Genomic DNA, 15,801 nt, shown 5'->3' on the forward strand with positions numbered 1-15,801 from the left:
GCTGTGTGGCCCTGGGCAAGCCACTTAGCCCCCACTTAATAATTACCTAGCTGTGGGCAAGCCACTTAACCCTGTTTGCCTTCCAAAAACCTAAAAAAACAAAGAGAAACAAATAAGGAGCAAATGGAAAGAAAATCTTTCCTGATAAAAATGAATTAAAATAAATATTGTGAGGGTATATAATTTTTTGAAATTAATAAATAATGTGTAATTAAGGAACTACCACAAATCAAATCAACAATGCCTAATCAATGAGTTCTAAGGAGATAATTGTAATGATACATTATTTAATTGGTCAAAGATAGAGGGAAAAGATCAGTAGCTCTAAAGGACAAATAACTGTAGAGTCAGGTAGTAGTACTGTGGGTAGAGCCCTGAGCCTGGAATCAGAAAGACTCCAAGTTCAAATCCATTTACAGATATTTACTCTGTGTGACCCTGGGCAAGTCACTTAACCTCTGTTTACCTCAGTTTCCTCAACTGTGAAGTGGGGATAATAATATCACAAGTTTGGCCAAAAGAAAAAAAAAAACTTCCAACCCCCCCCAAACTATAAAACAATAACCAGTGTGCAAATTAGAAGTCAATGATAAAGTACACCTATGCATCGTAGACATAATACAGAATAGTTTACCACAAAGTTCTGTCTAAGAACTGAACTTGAGGTCAATTCCAACACTCTTTCCACTATACAAAGGCAAGGTATATGCTTTAAAGAAATCAAATTAAGTTTCTTTTAAAAAAAACAGTCCTGATTTTCCATAATTCAACTTGTTCTTTACCTGATAAGAGTGAATGTGTAAGTGTAAAGTTTTTATTACTATCCGAAAAAAAGTCAAGAACTAAATATATTTCTTAGAAAAAGATGAGAATAGACATTATCATTATAGGCTTTAGAGACAAACAGACATCAATAATTACAAAATAATTACAAAAGAAGCAAAAGCAAAATCTCTCTCTATGTATATATGGGGGTATGCCTGTGGGCATGTATGTATTTATATATATATGCATACATATCTCAACAGCAATCCCTTAAAAGCTAAAAGGGAAAGGAGTGAGGAAAGTGCCTGTTCCCACTAATGGTTGCTAGAAGGATGGGATCAATAGCAAAGAATAGCACTCTATCCTTAATCCTTTCCCAGTGAGGCACCCTAGTGATCAAATGTCAACTGAAAAACAAAATGAAATTAAAGTAAACAAGAACACAGCAAATGAAGAACAAGTAGATGATACATGCTACAAAACAGTTTACTATTACCTCTATCTGATATTGGCCTTTTGATGCCAGTAGAAGTCCTATTCAGGCCACCAAGCATAATCTTCCCCTCATTACTAGGTTATTGAATTAACATTAGCTACCGTTGGGTAATTAATAATATGTTGATGTCACTTTGAAATTCTAATTAAATGATTCATCTTGCTGGCTTTTCCAAAGATTAATTTCCATTTATTCATTAGGTTTATTCACCAGGAACCTAATGATTTGTATTATAAATGAGTCTGGACTACATATTAGTTTGGAAAGCATGCAAACTAGTTTTTGCCTTATTCTTTCAAATGATGTGCTTTAAAAAATAAGCTGAAATAGCAAAAGAAAATGTGTTCCATATGAGTCACATTGATTCTTGCTTATAAATTTGAATAAAGTGGAAAGGTAATTCTAGTTAAAACACAAATGGTTTGGAATATGCTGCCTCAATTTCATTAAATCCTATCTCTGCAAAGTTTTTAAACAGAAAGTCTTGATTTTATTTCATAATCAATCAATCCCTTAAAAATAATTTATTGAGCACCTATAATGGGTCAGCCCCAGAACATGATTCTTCACCTGAATGTGGTTGTTTTACCATTAGCAAAGGCTAAAATTTAAAAGGGAACAGATCAACATGAAATAAAAATATGCATAACTGAACTACCATCATGAAGGTTAAGGTGTAGTTAAAATTATTTATTTTATTTGTTGTTATCTAAATTGTAAAATTAGAAAGGTAGAGATGAGCAGAGATGGCTAAGGAGGGACAAATTGCATAAAGTCATACAAAGATATAGAAATCTCTGTCTTGGTATCTATCATGTTTCTTAAACAATATGAAAACTATATTTTAAAAAGAAATCCCAGGAGATATCATTCAGGGAATTTCCATTTTCCCATTTAATTCTAGACACTATCCTTCAATATTGCTTGCCAGTTCTTCTAAAAAGTTCAAACTGTGTGCTTAAAGATTGTATTATACTGTAAAATAGAGATAAGTCAGTTACCAGTGGATATAATCTCTAAAGAGAGTAAGCATATACTTTCCCATATAACCTGTATTCTATGCATATAGCCTCTCTGCTCAGAGGAGAATCACAGAATTAAGTTATTCATTGTTGTTCAGTAGTCTCAGTCACGCCTCACTCTTTGTGACCCCATTTAGAGTTTTCTTAGCAAAGGTCCTAGAGTGGCTTGCCATTTCCTTCTCCATCTCATTTTTCAGATGAAGAAACAAATAGGATTAAGTGACTTGTCCAGGGTCGAACACAATTAGTTTCTGAGACCAGATCTGAAATCCTGAAGATGAGTCTTTCTGAATCTATGCTCTGTGCTCTGTCTACTGTGCCATCTAGACATCCTTGGATGTCCCATATGTCTGTATACATACATACATACATACATATATATATATATATATATTTATCTTAAATTCAACATGTCCAAAATTCATTATCTTTCCCCTAAACCTCTCTTGTCCTTACTTCCCTGTTACTATTAGGGCCACCGCATCCTCCCAGTCACCTAGGCTAGCACCTTTGGTGTCAATCTCAATGCTTTACTTTCTCTCAACTCTACTACCATTCACACACACACACACACACACACACACACACACACACACAAACACACATATTTGATCCTTTGCCAAATCCAATTTATTCAATCTACTTCTGAATTTCCCTTGTTTACATGATCCCTTTTTGTCCTTCAATATTATTATTATTATTATCACCCTGGTCCAGATTTTCATTACTTCATGGCTACACTGTTGAAATAATATAATATTTTGTCCTCCATTTTTGAAGAAGACCATGACATCAAGGAGGTGATGCCATGACAAGCACATGAATTGGATTTGAGGGATGGAGGCTGTGCTAAGTCACCAGTCTCAATTTCTCTTCCTGAGACATCTGAGTCCAGTGACCAGCTAAGAATCAGGATGACTGGAGATATCCCTGGATGTGAGGTGATCAGGGTTTAAGTGACTTGCCCATGGTCACACAGCTGGTAAGTGTCAGAGACTGGATTCAAACTCCCATCCTCCTGATTCCAAGATCAATGCTCTATCCACTGCATTATCTAGCTGCCTTACTGTTGAAATAGCCCCAGGATGACCTCAAGTCTCTTGCCATCCATTCATTCTAGCCTTAACCCAATTATCAATGTGATCTTCCTAAAAGCTCACATTTAACAATATTGACCTCTCTGCCCCATTAAATAAACTCCATATTTCTTCCAGAATCAAATAAAAAATTTATGTTTGACATTTAAAACCTTCATAACCTTTCCCCCTAACCTTTCCAAGTTTCCTGATGCCCTGTTTCCCCACTGTGTTTTTTGCAAGGCAGTGATCGTCTTCCTTGCTATTCTCTGAATAAAACACTTCATTTTCTGAATTTTTGCTTTATCCTTGATTCTCCCTCATGCCTGGAACATTCAGGTGGGTTTCTGGGCTTCTTTTGGGTCCTGGCTAACCCCCCATCTGTTAATGAAATCTTTGCTGGCATTCCCTCTGAAGTTGACTCCAATTTGGCTTGCATCTATCTCATTTGTACTTTGTTGTTTCTATGATTTCTCCTCCTTTAGATGAGCTCCTTGGGAAAGGGACTCTTTTTGCCCCTTGGCAAAGTGTCTGGATAGTGAGCACTTAATAAAGGCTTGTTGATATGATTTGACGATATATTTTAAATGTATTTTTCTTCTCCAATAGAGCGCAAGCTCCTTACAATAAGAATTATTTCATTCTTTGCACTTTTATCCTCAAATATCTAGAGGAGGGTCTAACCCATAGTAGCTAGCTAGGAATTACCTGTTAATTAATTAATTTATTAGTTCCATGGGAATAAAGAAATCAACTACATTAACTTCCAATTCCACATTCTACTCCCTTCTCCTGACTTCCTCTTCCAGTTAACCTCAATTATGCTCAGAGGTCTTAGAATCAATTATCTACAACTCTTCTACTTCCATATTCATGAATTCCAGTCATTCTTCCTTCAAGGAAGACTCTCCCCATTCGAATTCACCCTTCACTCAGCTTCCCTACCCACCCCTCTCATTTACAAAAACAAAATTAAATTAAAATATCTTTGCATTTAAAATTCTTTATGACCTGACCTTATGGTTCTTCCTGTCTTTCCAGTCTTCTCATATTTTACTCCCTTCCATTCACTCTACAATCCAGTTGCTCAGCCCTAGGTTATTCTTCACTTGCAAAACTCCATCTCAGCTACTTCTCTTGTTTAGCTGATCCATTTCTGTCCTCTGACATTACTGTTACCCTGGACCAGGGTTGAAATAGCCACCAGGATGGTCTCAAGTCTCTCCCTACTTACTCCATCATCAACCCAATTATCAAAGTGATATTCCTAAGGTTTGACAAATATTAACCTCCCTGCTCCATTCAATAAATTCCATGATGTCTTCCTTGCCTGGAATGCTCTCTCTCCTCACCTTCACCTCTTCCGTTTTCCTGGCTCTCCTGTCCTCCCAACCTCACTCCCATTTCAGTTTAACTTTCTCCTCCTAAATGTATCTTGTTTATGCAAAGGCATTTATATACATGAGGTGTGGTGCTTTTCCATTTTTTTTTTTTTGTACCCTCCAGGGCTTTGCATAGCTTCTGATACTTAGTATTTGTAGATAGACTGATTGACCTCCTCTAGCTGGCTAAACACTGCAAGTTTGTGAACTGTCTTTGCAACAGTCTTGTTCATTTATGTTCTCTGGGTGTTTATGGAGAATGGATCTCTGGCTGTGCTAATATAAAACCAAAGGGTATTCTTCTTCCAGTTACCTAATATATTTTCCATCAAGCACAGAATACAAAGAATTTGGTTTTATCCTTTTCTTTCAACAATTCCCCCAAGAAGATGGTCAAGATGATTTGATTTCATGCCCCATGGCCATTCCTAAGGGCAAGACAGCCTTACACTAAGGTTTTCAAATGAATTATAAATTTAATGAGATGATCTGATTATATAATTTTATCCAACAGAAGCTCAACAGAGCTTCTGAAATTTCAAAACATATTGTATGCACCAAAAACATCTGATGGTGCATTCTGTACACATACAACTTTGAAGTAAATAATATTTATGGAAAATAAAGTTTGTCAAAGCTAGGAAAAGCAGATGGCTCTCTTCTTGAGCACAACCATCAAATTATCACTTACTCTTTATCCTCTTCTTATTATTGTCTTAATGTCTGCTTAACAAAGCAAGTCGTGATGATTTTTTTTAAATTATTTTTTACAAAACTATAAATACTCCAAAAGAAGATAAAATCTCTAGCTTTATATGAGAAGACAAAAGTGAAATGAAAAACTTCAAAAATATATAGAATTTTATACTATAGAAAAGATGAGGCAACTAAGTGGCACAGTGGATAGAGCACTGGCCCTGGAGTCAGGAGGACCTGAGTTCAAATTCAGCCTCAGACACTTAGTAATTGCCTAGCTGTGTGGCCTTGGGCAAGTCAGCAAGTCAGTGCCTTGAAAAGAAAAAGAAAAAATATGTTATTGTTCCCTTGAATAAAATCTCTTCAATTCAAAATATACTTTCCTTAATTTCTATTTAGTCTATCAGAATGTTCATTTTTTTCTTTAAAGTACATGTAGAATTGGAGGAAATGAGAGATATTGATTCCATAACCATTGATTGCCTTTAGAAAATTATTATTAGGTATAATTATACAAAAAGAATGAGAAGTATCCATCATTTATCTGGGTCAAGAGACACAGTCATGTTCCTTAAGTCTCTGAACTGTTAAAGTTCTTGCCATGACTTTCATACAAAATAAGTGCTTGGTTTGTCATACCAGAAAAGGATAGTATGGATAATATGGATGACCCTTTAGTCATTGAATGAGACCATTACTGACTTTACATTATAACCTAAGTTCATCAATTCATTTGGCAAGTTAGCTGAGGCTCCTTGGAATTCCTTGTTTCAAGAGTCTAACCAAATAATCTTTGTATTATGGGTATGTAGTTTGCACCTTACAAGGTACTTTCATATGAATGATCTCATCTATTCCTTACAACAACCCCAAGAGGTTAAGGTAATAATTGTCATTGTTATTATAAATGAGGAAACAGTCTGAGTTTACAACTGATTCTGAAAGGTTATTAGTTGTATCATAACTAATAAGTGAAGTCTCTTAATGAGAATTTTTTCAGTTTTCACAATTTGTCTTCTTGTGATATTCTGTTTCTTGCAGTTTTTCAAATAATAATGAAAAAGACAATTAAAATTAGCAAATGAAAGCAGTTTGTCAGTTTTTTCCAAATTCAGAAGTATACAGAAAAATAAATAAGTGGTTCTAAAAGATATTAGTTTTGGATTTTTAGTTGATCCCTTCCATAATATTGTTTATGAGGCTGATAGAACAACATATTCTTTTAACTACATAACTTTTAACTACTTTTTCAATTTTATGAGGTTAAATATTTATTCAATATTTAACATTAACTGAGCATTTAACATTTAAATGCTTAACTTTATAATTTTAATAACAACAATGTAATTTATATGTTCATTCTTTCCTGTGATTTGGGTTAAATCCACATTACCTAAATCATTACCTAAATACCTTTTCTAATATGACAAACCAAACACTTTGTCCTGCCTGACCCTGGATACATCACTTCTTAATATTTCTACACTCCATCCCCAAATCCTCTAAAACTCTAAATTACAGAGCATTTGTTGATCTGTAGTTAGAATAAGGAGCTTCTTCCATAAATGTAAACTCAATTTTTAGACCAAGGATAAAGGAAGATGGGATAATTGAAAATTTAAACATATAATTGGGAAGACAAAAAAATACTCTAGTGTTTTTTTCATGTCCCACTTTTTTTATGGCTTGGGTTTAAGAAAAGCATTGATGTTAATATACCCCTGAGGTTTTCTTCATTCTTAGAATTTGAAAAAAAACCCCTAAAAACCTGTTAAGCTAATTCAGCAACCTGAACTGGTAATGGGTAAATCTTGATCCTGGAGTTCCCTATGCCGATGAAATCACATGCCTAACCCCATTTCTATATGAAAGCTAACAGAGCAGGCTGATGCCTCCTAAGAGATGGAATCTGATTCCTTTCTTTTATTAATACAAGTAATGATGCTATTATTGACATGAAACATTTAAAGTTGTCTGTTGTACAGAATAATTGGGGAATAGGATTCCTCTTATTAAATTTAATTAAATGTTTCTAATTAAGACTGTTAGTAAGGAGGATAGGAATTGGCATAGGAAACTCCTATCAATGCAGATCTGCACCAGTTTTTACAGCCTTAACCAGAACACCATGATGAGAAAAGCCTGCCCAGGATCATAAATGTATGTTAAAGGTAAAACTTGAACCCATCTCTTCTTGGCTCAGAGATCAGTTCTCTATCCACTGTGTCACATTGCCTCTCTGGTCTATTATCCCAGAGCCTAGCACCCCTTAGGGTCCTAGGGAACCTTGAAGGGTTTGGGAGGATTTTGTTTCATCAGAGCCCTTGACTTAAGGTCCCATCAGCAAGCTTGATGACTTCGGTGGGTGGGTTCTCGTTACATTTTTGTGAAGGGACCAGGTCAGCAGACCTTCATTCCCCTCCAGAAGCTGACAGTAGTTTTTAAAGATACCCCTACTTCCTGCTTTACAGCAAAATGAAGATGGTTCCCTCAGGCTAGATTGTCAGAAGACCACACGGAAGCTCTGCAGTGCAGTAGATAAGAGTCCTGGTCCTGGAGTCAGAAAGACTCATGTTCCTAAATTCAAATAGGCCCTCAGAACCATTAGATTGCAAGCAGGGAATCTTTCTTCTCTTATTTGCATTCCCAGAACTCAGCACAATGCCAACAATATCCCAGGTCCTTAATAAATGTATATTGAAAAGGGCAGCTAGATGGCACAGTGGATAGAGCACCAGCCCTGGAGTCAGGAGTACCTGGATTCAAATCTGACCTCAGACACTTAATAATTGCCTAGCTGTGTGGCCTTGGGCAAGTCACTTAACCCCATTGCCTTGCAAAAAAAAAGCCTAAAAAATGTATATTGAATTGACTTGGTTGCTTCCATTTATTTCTCTGCTCAGTCTGACACTACTCAAAAGCATCTGGAGCAACAACTATTTCTACTTTCAAGTTTAGCTAGCGTAGTTCTGGAATCTGTTCTTTTTATCCCTCTCTCTTTTTCTCTCTCTTTGTCTCTATCTCTATGTCTGTCTGTCTCTCTCATCAGATAGTTATCTTGATCCATAGTCATATCATAGTTTTGCTATCCCTATCTTCCCAATCTATAACATTCAGTTCATCAGATTCAAAATCTCATTTGTTTGCCTTCTAGCCAGGCTAACCCCCCAGCAATCAATTCTATGAGAAAACCCTTTTTCTCTGATCAGACTTAACTCAGCAACATTAAAGGGACAGTGCTACCTAGGATATAAGGATTGCCAGTTACTGAAGAACTGAAATGAACTAAAATACATTTAACCTTAAAACTAAACTGAATCTAATTTAATCTTTTTTATTTTAAAAAGAAAAATGAGTCATTTTAATTCAAAATATACATAGGGATCCTGTAGAATTATAGGCATCATTACAAACATAAATTGTTTATTTTGCTGAGGATATGTAGAAATGCCCAGTATTTAAAGTGTTCTGGTTGATAAACTACTAAATTACCAAGAGCATCTGTACTTTGGGAAAATCCAGCTTCTTATCTTTGGATAGAAAGACCAATAGCTTGAAAGAACCTGGAAGGTCACCCAAACCAATGCTCTCATTCTACAAATGAAAAAACAGGTGGTAAGCACTAGAAATAGGATGTGAACCTATCTTCTTCCAGAAACAATGTTTTTTCACTGTTTCATGCCTATGTGGATTTTTAATAATTCTTATGAATTCATCTCACATGTAAATCTAGTACCTTGGTTTAGAAAGGTCTGAAAGTCAATCTTTTCTTTTTGCCTTACTTTAAAAATAATTGTCAGAAAGTCAACTGAAGAAAATAGAATTATCAATTCTGGTAAAGGCAAATGAGAAGGATATCTTGCATAGCATACTCCTAACCATAATAAATTTAATTGTGCAACTTGTGTTTCCAAAAAATAATAATAATTGTCAGCTTAGATACCATAAAGTCAAGATATATCCTCTAGCAAAGTCCTGGCAGGACTTGTCAATAGTGATACTTAAAATGCTAACTTCAGATGGGCAAAAGAATAATTTTGGAAACCATTGGCTCTTGAGTAAGGTATGTGTTATTTCTAAATCATATGGACCCTGAGCTATTAAAAAGTTAGTGTTGACATTTAGAATGTACAAGTAAATATTTTTAGGAGAAAAAATGTTATATAACCTGAATGGGATCCTATATTACATCAAGATAAATTTAAATACAAAGTACAATGGCAAGTTGATAATTATTGTATCAATATAAAATCACAAATATCTAAAATCATGAAAACAAGAAAGCAGTCATATAAGAAAAGGAACCAAACAAATTGGGGGAAGGGCTGAGTTTCCTCTTAAATGATAAAACAACGTTACCAAATTACCATTCTCTGGTCTAAATTTTCTTCTTTTGTGTAACATAAGTATATGTCTGTCTCTGTCTCTGAGCGCACATGCGTGCATGCATGTGTGTGTGTGTGTGTCTGTCTGTCTGTCTCTGTCTCTCTGTCTCTGTCTTCCTGTCTGTCTGTCTCTCTCTTATCAGATAGGAAATAAGATGATGTATTTAGGGTAAAAAATAACTTAACGGCTGGTTAAAACAACCATGGTACCATTTAGTTTTCATTCTATTTTTTTCCCTTGGTATTGGTCAAATTCTTATATATATTATTAATACTGCTATGTTTTCCATTCTAAGTCAACTTTTCTCTCCTACCTTTTCTGTCATATGCAGGTTAAGATTAAGAGAATTAAGATAAAATAGGTGAAGCTGAGACAAAAAGTACAAGGATACAATCCCTTCCTGGAAAGAGGATTTTGTGGCGAACCATTTCTCCCATAATGCATCCTACAGACCATATATCCACTAGAGCAGCAGAAATTAGAAAAGTGAAGAAGAGAGAAAAAAAAGCAAAGTTTTGTTAGACAATTTATTCTCAAAAGAGCCAAGAAAAGCAGGTTGATAAGAAAACATCATTTTTTACTTCCCATAGAGCAAGGGCCAAAAGAGGAGGGAAGAATTCAGTAGCTAACAATATTGATAAAATATCTGCAATGGTAAGAATTCACATAAAGCAACAAACAATTATTTCATATTTAGAGTATTTCATTGAAGTTAGATGAACAAGTTGTTTTTTTTTCTCAAAGATCTTCTCTGACATTGGTAAGCAGATAAAATAAAATAAAATAAAATTTAAAAAACCACCCTAGACAAGTTGTTTCTTTAAGATCAACCAGCTAAAAAAGTATTTACGTTAAAGATATCTATAATTTTTCAAAGCAAGTAATCAGCTGATATACTACCGAACCTACCTCAAGAAAGGGGAAATCTCTTGTTCTTTTTTTCATTTCCTTCTAAAATAACCATAGCTTGAGTATGACTCTTTAGTGTTTATCCATAAGAGTAACAAAAAGAGCATGAATAAACCAGGGCAGGGGGCTGTTGCCATTTCCAAGGTTGCTTAATAATAGTATATGTTCAGAATTAGAGTTCATCAGAACTTGAACTTTGAAAAATTATAAAAATGACCTAAAGATCTGATAAGAATTTCAATTACTGATTGCTCATGATCTTGCTCTTCCCTTAGGGAATTGGTAAAATTTAAAGGACAAAATTTAAATGTTTTTCCATTTTTTTATCTTCCATAAAAACAAAGCTCTAAAACAAAATTTGTAGAAATGTTTTTATCATGATGGCGAAATGAATTTGACTCTTCCTGATTTTCCGGAAAATTTATTTTGCCAACTGGAACACTCACTGTTTTTATAGGTTCTATGACTTTTTTCCCTCTTCTTTTCACTCTGTTTTATAATGCAAAAATAATTAAAGCAGGGAATTGTTTTTCTATAATACAAAATAAGGTTAAAATATTTCTTTTAGGAAGAGAGGGAGAAGTAGTTGGTGCTTAGGATGGTTGGATCATATGTGGCCCAGGGAGGATAAATAGCTTCCCTTCTTCCTGACATCTTCTATGCTTCCAAAGAGAATAAAGGACCAGATGCTTGTACTTAGTGAATCTGAAACAACTACGAAATGAAATATAAGTCACTATATTCGGTGCTAAAGAGGGAAAGAGAAGAGTGGAAAGACCTCATGTCAATGTTACAGCATGAGTCTGAAGAAAAGAAATGGGAGAGGCAAATCTAGATCCTCAATTACACTTTTGATTCTCTTCTTTCTTTTAAAAATTACTTTCTTTTACTCTGGAAATGTTATTTTAGGGGCAGCTAGGTGGCACAGTGGACAGAACACCAGCCCTGGAGACTCCATGAAGCATGAGTTCAAATTTGACCTCAGATGCTTAATTACCTAGCTGTGTGACCATGGGCCAGTCACTTAAACCCACTGCCTGGCCAAAACTTAAAAAAAAAGATTTAGAAATGTTATTTTATTAAGTTTGAGATTTTCCCAACTCACTTCACCCCCATTCATCTCTGGCTTTTTTTTTTTAAATGAAACATACTTGTTTTTACTTTAGATTTGAAGAAAGAACTAGAATTCCACTACTCTTGGTAAAAATATTTCCAAGTTCAATTTTTACAGTCCTCAGTAGCTATTATTGTCAAGACTTTCAAAACAGCTTAACAATTTTTTTCTCTTTTGAACAAATGCACCAAAATTCTGCTTGGATTCCACAAGAAAGTGTTTTCTCTAATAGGGCCAACAATTAATATGGAGTCATCAGATGAAAAAGTTCATCTGAAGAGCTAAAGAAAAAGTCAGTGACTTTTTAAATGATAGACAATAAAAATATGAATGGAATGAAAACTTCATGGCTATTCATTTCATTAACAAATAGAAAGACAGCTGCCCTATTCTTAAAAATTAGATTTTTTTTAAATGAAGGAAGGAAATGGGCATTTATTGAGTGCCTATTATATTTCAGACAATGTGCTAAGCACTTTACAAAAAATATTCCATTCTGTCCTTACAGCAACCCTGGGAGGTAAGGTATCAATCTCAATTTACAGGTGAGGAACCTGAGACAAACCTAGAGTACACAATTTGCACAGGTTCACATAGCTAGGAAATGTCTAAGTTCAAATTTGAATTCAGTTCTTCCTGACTTCAGGTTCAATGCACTATCTACTGTACCCCTTAGCTGCCTCTAAAAAACAAAACTGTCTTGTAAAATGAAAATTATATATTAAAAATAGTGCAACAGACTCTTAGCTTTAGGCTTATTTTAGTATACCGCCTTATTTCCAAAGTTATGGTCCAAGTGATTTGGTAGAATGCTGCCTAGTTGAAGTTATATTTAATTAATGAATTGCATTTCTCACTTAACATAATTTTGATGGATCCAATCTGAAAAATATTTTGGAGGTGTATTTGTACCTGAAAATTTTCATAAATATGTAGTTTTCATTTAATAAAGAGATCTTGAGGGAAATAACCAGTAAAACAGATCTCTTTTCAGTTTAAAAAATTTATTATATTTTTATAAACAACTGAAGTCTTTCATTTCACTGACAGGATGATTTAATAATTGAAAATGACTTTCCATATCCTGAACAATTTATTCTATTGACTTAATATGGGAAAAGGAAGATGACATTCCTGCCAAGGATCTTGGAAATATGTTTTTAATTCCTAATTGAATCATCATCTGTGAAATAGGGAAAAGAAAATGGACATAGTTTCCCCCCACCTTCAGATTCTGAATTGAAGGACTGCAGCATTTTATTCCTATGACAATCTAAAAACAAGATGGCTTTAGCCTCTATAGTATGCTATAATTACAAACTCATTATAATTGCTTAGTCAGACTCTAGAATTTCCTTCTCATCTGATATCTTGCAAACACTCTATAAAAGACTGCATCTCTATAGCTACCTTTTTTTGATTTTAAAAATTGACAAGTCTAAGAGACTAAGCAAGCCAATTACTCAATATTTTTAAAAGTTATGAACGTAAATAAAAGAGGCTTCTTCCTTTTCATTCCTTAGAAGATGAATTCTTTTCCCTACTACGTTTTAGGTTTGTCATAGAAGCCATCCCTACCATTCTCTTTGTAGCCCATTCCCAGGATGACTTCTGGTGCTCTGTAATAACGTGTCACCACATATGGAGTCATCATGAAGCTTGTGCCTGCAGTCCTGGCCAGTCCAAAGTCCAGAATTTTCAATGTGCAGTCAGATTTCACCACAATGTTACTGGGCTTTAAATCCTGCCAAAAGAAAAAACAAAGAAGAAAAAGCCAATAATATTTAGAAAATTATTTTTCTACCAAATTAACATGATAAGTTGGTCAATATACTAAGTACCTAGTACTTCTCACATTTGGCTTAAGATGTTATAGATAACTGAATAGGTAATAAAATATATGGGTTTTGTTTATGTAAAATTTTTTTAATTTAATATAATAAAAATGATCCATTTTTGTACCTCTTAATGCCATCTCCTGTGATCATAAATTCCTCTTTTCCATAATCTGACAGGGAAACTATACCTTGCTCTCCTAATTAGCTTATGGTGTCACCCTTTGAGTCTGAATCATGTATTCATTTTGAATTATTGTGGTAGGTATATAATGTGAGATGTGGTCTATACCTAGTTTCTGCCATATTATTTTATGATATTTTTACAACTAAATTTTAATTTGTCCTTTAAAAATAAATGTCTTCAAGAGCATCTTTACTGAAATAAAAAATTCACTTTTAGGGGGCGGCTAGGTGGCGCAGTGGATAAAGCACTGGCCCTGGAGTCAGGAGGACCTGGGTTCAAATACAGTCTCAGACACTTAATAATTACCTAGCTGTGTGGCCTTGGGCAAGCTGCTTAACCCCATTTGCCTTGCAAAAACCTAAAAAATAAAATTCACTTTAAACACTGTATGCATAAAAAAATAACATAAGGGCTTATATACTAATTTATCATCATCCTTTAGGTTTTCCACGTAGCCACATGGCTACCCCTTTCAGAAAGCTTCTAATTCTAATCAAGTATTGGAAGGAGAACAGCTCACTTCATTCTTTGAGAAATGCACTTTTTCATTTCAGTAGCACCTATAATCTCTGTCAATAAAATAACTGAGAAGAGAAACTGCTTCAGTAGTAACAACAGAAATTGACTTTCAATGAAATGATGAATAATAGAAAATATGAACTCTGGTACAGTCACTCTTTTTTTTTTGTTTCCCTTTGTAAACATGGAAAAGGATGCTTGCTTCTTAATTACAACAGCTAAGAAAACTCATAATTTTTATTTGTTACCTTCCTAAACATTATATCCATCTTTGTAATTCAAATAACTCATCCATCTTTTTAAAATTTTTTATTTATTTAAAGCAGTGGGGTTAAGCGACTTGCCCAAGGTCTCACAGCTAGGCAATTATTAAGTGCATGAGGTCGGATTTGAACCCAGGTCCTCCTGACTCCAGGGCCAAGGCTCTATCCACTGCGCCACCTAGCTGCCCCCTTCATCTATCTTTAATAATTATGGGTACTTACCCTGTGGATGATCCCGGCAGAGTGAAGGTGCTTGATGCCACATAACATTTGGTACAAGAGGTAAGACATGCGCTCATGATCCAATTCCATTTGAATTACCTGACATAAGTTTGCATCCATCAGTTCCATCACAAGGTAACTAAAGAGTAAATTCTCAATGTTATGACTAGATAATGAAACGTAGACATCAATTTTAAAACATAACTGAAACAGTAACACTATCCTGTTAATCATTTTTGAATCTTCTCGGAAATTGCTGCTCCTTTGAACTTTCCATTTCAGCTAATCAGAAAATGAAGGACTTTATAAGACACTTCTAAGAATGGAATTATAGTAATCACCAGCCCCACAAATCTAGTTCTGTCAAGAGAAATATCATTTAGTTAATGCTGAATTTATCTCCTTGTTACCTGTCTCTTTAAGTAGTATCTATTTATAAGAATTACAAACAGGAAGAAAAGTTAAAGTGGTGCCTTATGGGAAAATCTATATTACACATATATCATAGAGAAAGGAATTTGAAAAAAAAATGAAGTAAGGGTGATGTCCAGTTTCAACTGTATTGAAGTAAGATTGATATCCCTTTACATCTTATCAAATCTTGCTTTCTGAAGATAAGGATTCCCTTTTTGGGAGTTTATAAAGCTCTGAGGATAAGCAAATTCTCCTATCATGAAGAAAGCAGCTAAAGAATTTTTTCCCCTCTTGTTAAAAGACAAAATGTCTGAAGTTCCTACTCTTCTTTTTTTTTAAATTGAATTTCATTTTTTGGATAAAGATTCATTTTTATCTTCCTTTTCAGTCTGGAGTTTCATACTGCAAACCCTCTGCTACATTTCAGAGGAACTTGCTAAATTTTGTGTAATCCTGCTTCCTTGATAACTCCTGGTTGATTATTGTGTTTTTTCTTTGACTGAATTTGGGATATA

At 34.5% G+C, this 15,801-nt stretch overlaps 1 protein-coding gene and 1 long non-coding RNA gene across 11 annotated transcripts in view; one reads left to right on the forward strand and one right to left on the reverse strand.

Moving 5' to 3' along the window:
• The window catches only part of MAPK10 (mitogen-activated protein kinase 10), a 184,695-nt gene that overhangs the window by 52,206 nt on the left and 116,688 nt on the right, over positions 1-15,801 (reverse strand). For 6 of the 8 annotated variants that reach the window (XM_074228604.1, XM_074228605.1, XM_074228602.1 and 3 more), the window contains 3 exons: positions 14,873-15,011; positions 13,425-13,590; positions 10,215-10,286 (listed from right to left, as the gene is read on the reverse strand). In XM_074228604.1, coding sequence (XP_074084705.1) covers positions 10,215-10,286; positions 13,425-13,590; positions 14,873-15,011 — 377 coding nt within the window. The remainder of the gene's footprint in view (positions 1-10,214; positions 10,287-13,424; positions 13,591-14,872; positions 15,012-15,801) is intronic. The other 2 variants (XR_012476894.1, XR_012476893.1) reach the window with 1 other exon arrangement.
• The window catches only part of LOC141517535 (uncharacterized), a 77,915-nt gene that overhangs the window by 16,553 nt on the left and 45,561 nt on the right, over positions 1-15,801 (forward strand). The gene's annotated exons all lie outside the window — the stretch shown is intronic.

Source organism: Macrotis lagotis, chromosome 3, assembly GCF_037893015.1.
Source record: "Macrotis lagotis isolate mMagLag1 chromosome 3, bilby.v1.9.chrom.fasta, whole genome shotgun sequence".
NCBI classification, from domain to species: Eukaryota; Metazoa; Chordata; class Mammalia; order Peramelemorphia; family Peramelidae; genus Macrotis; species Macrotis lagotis.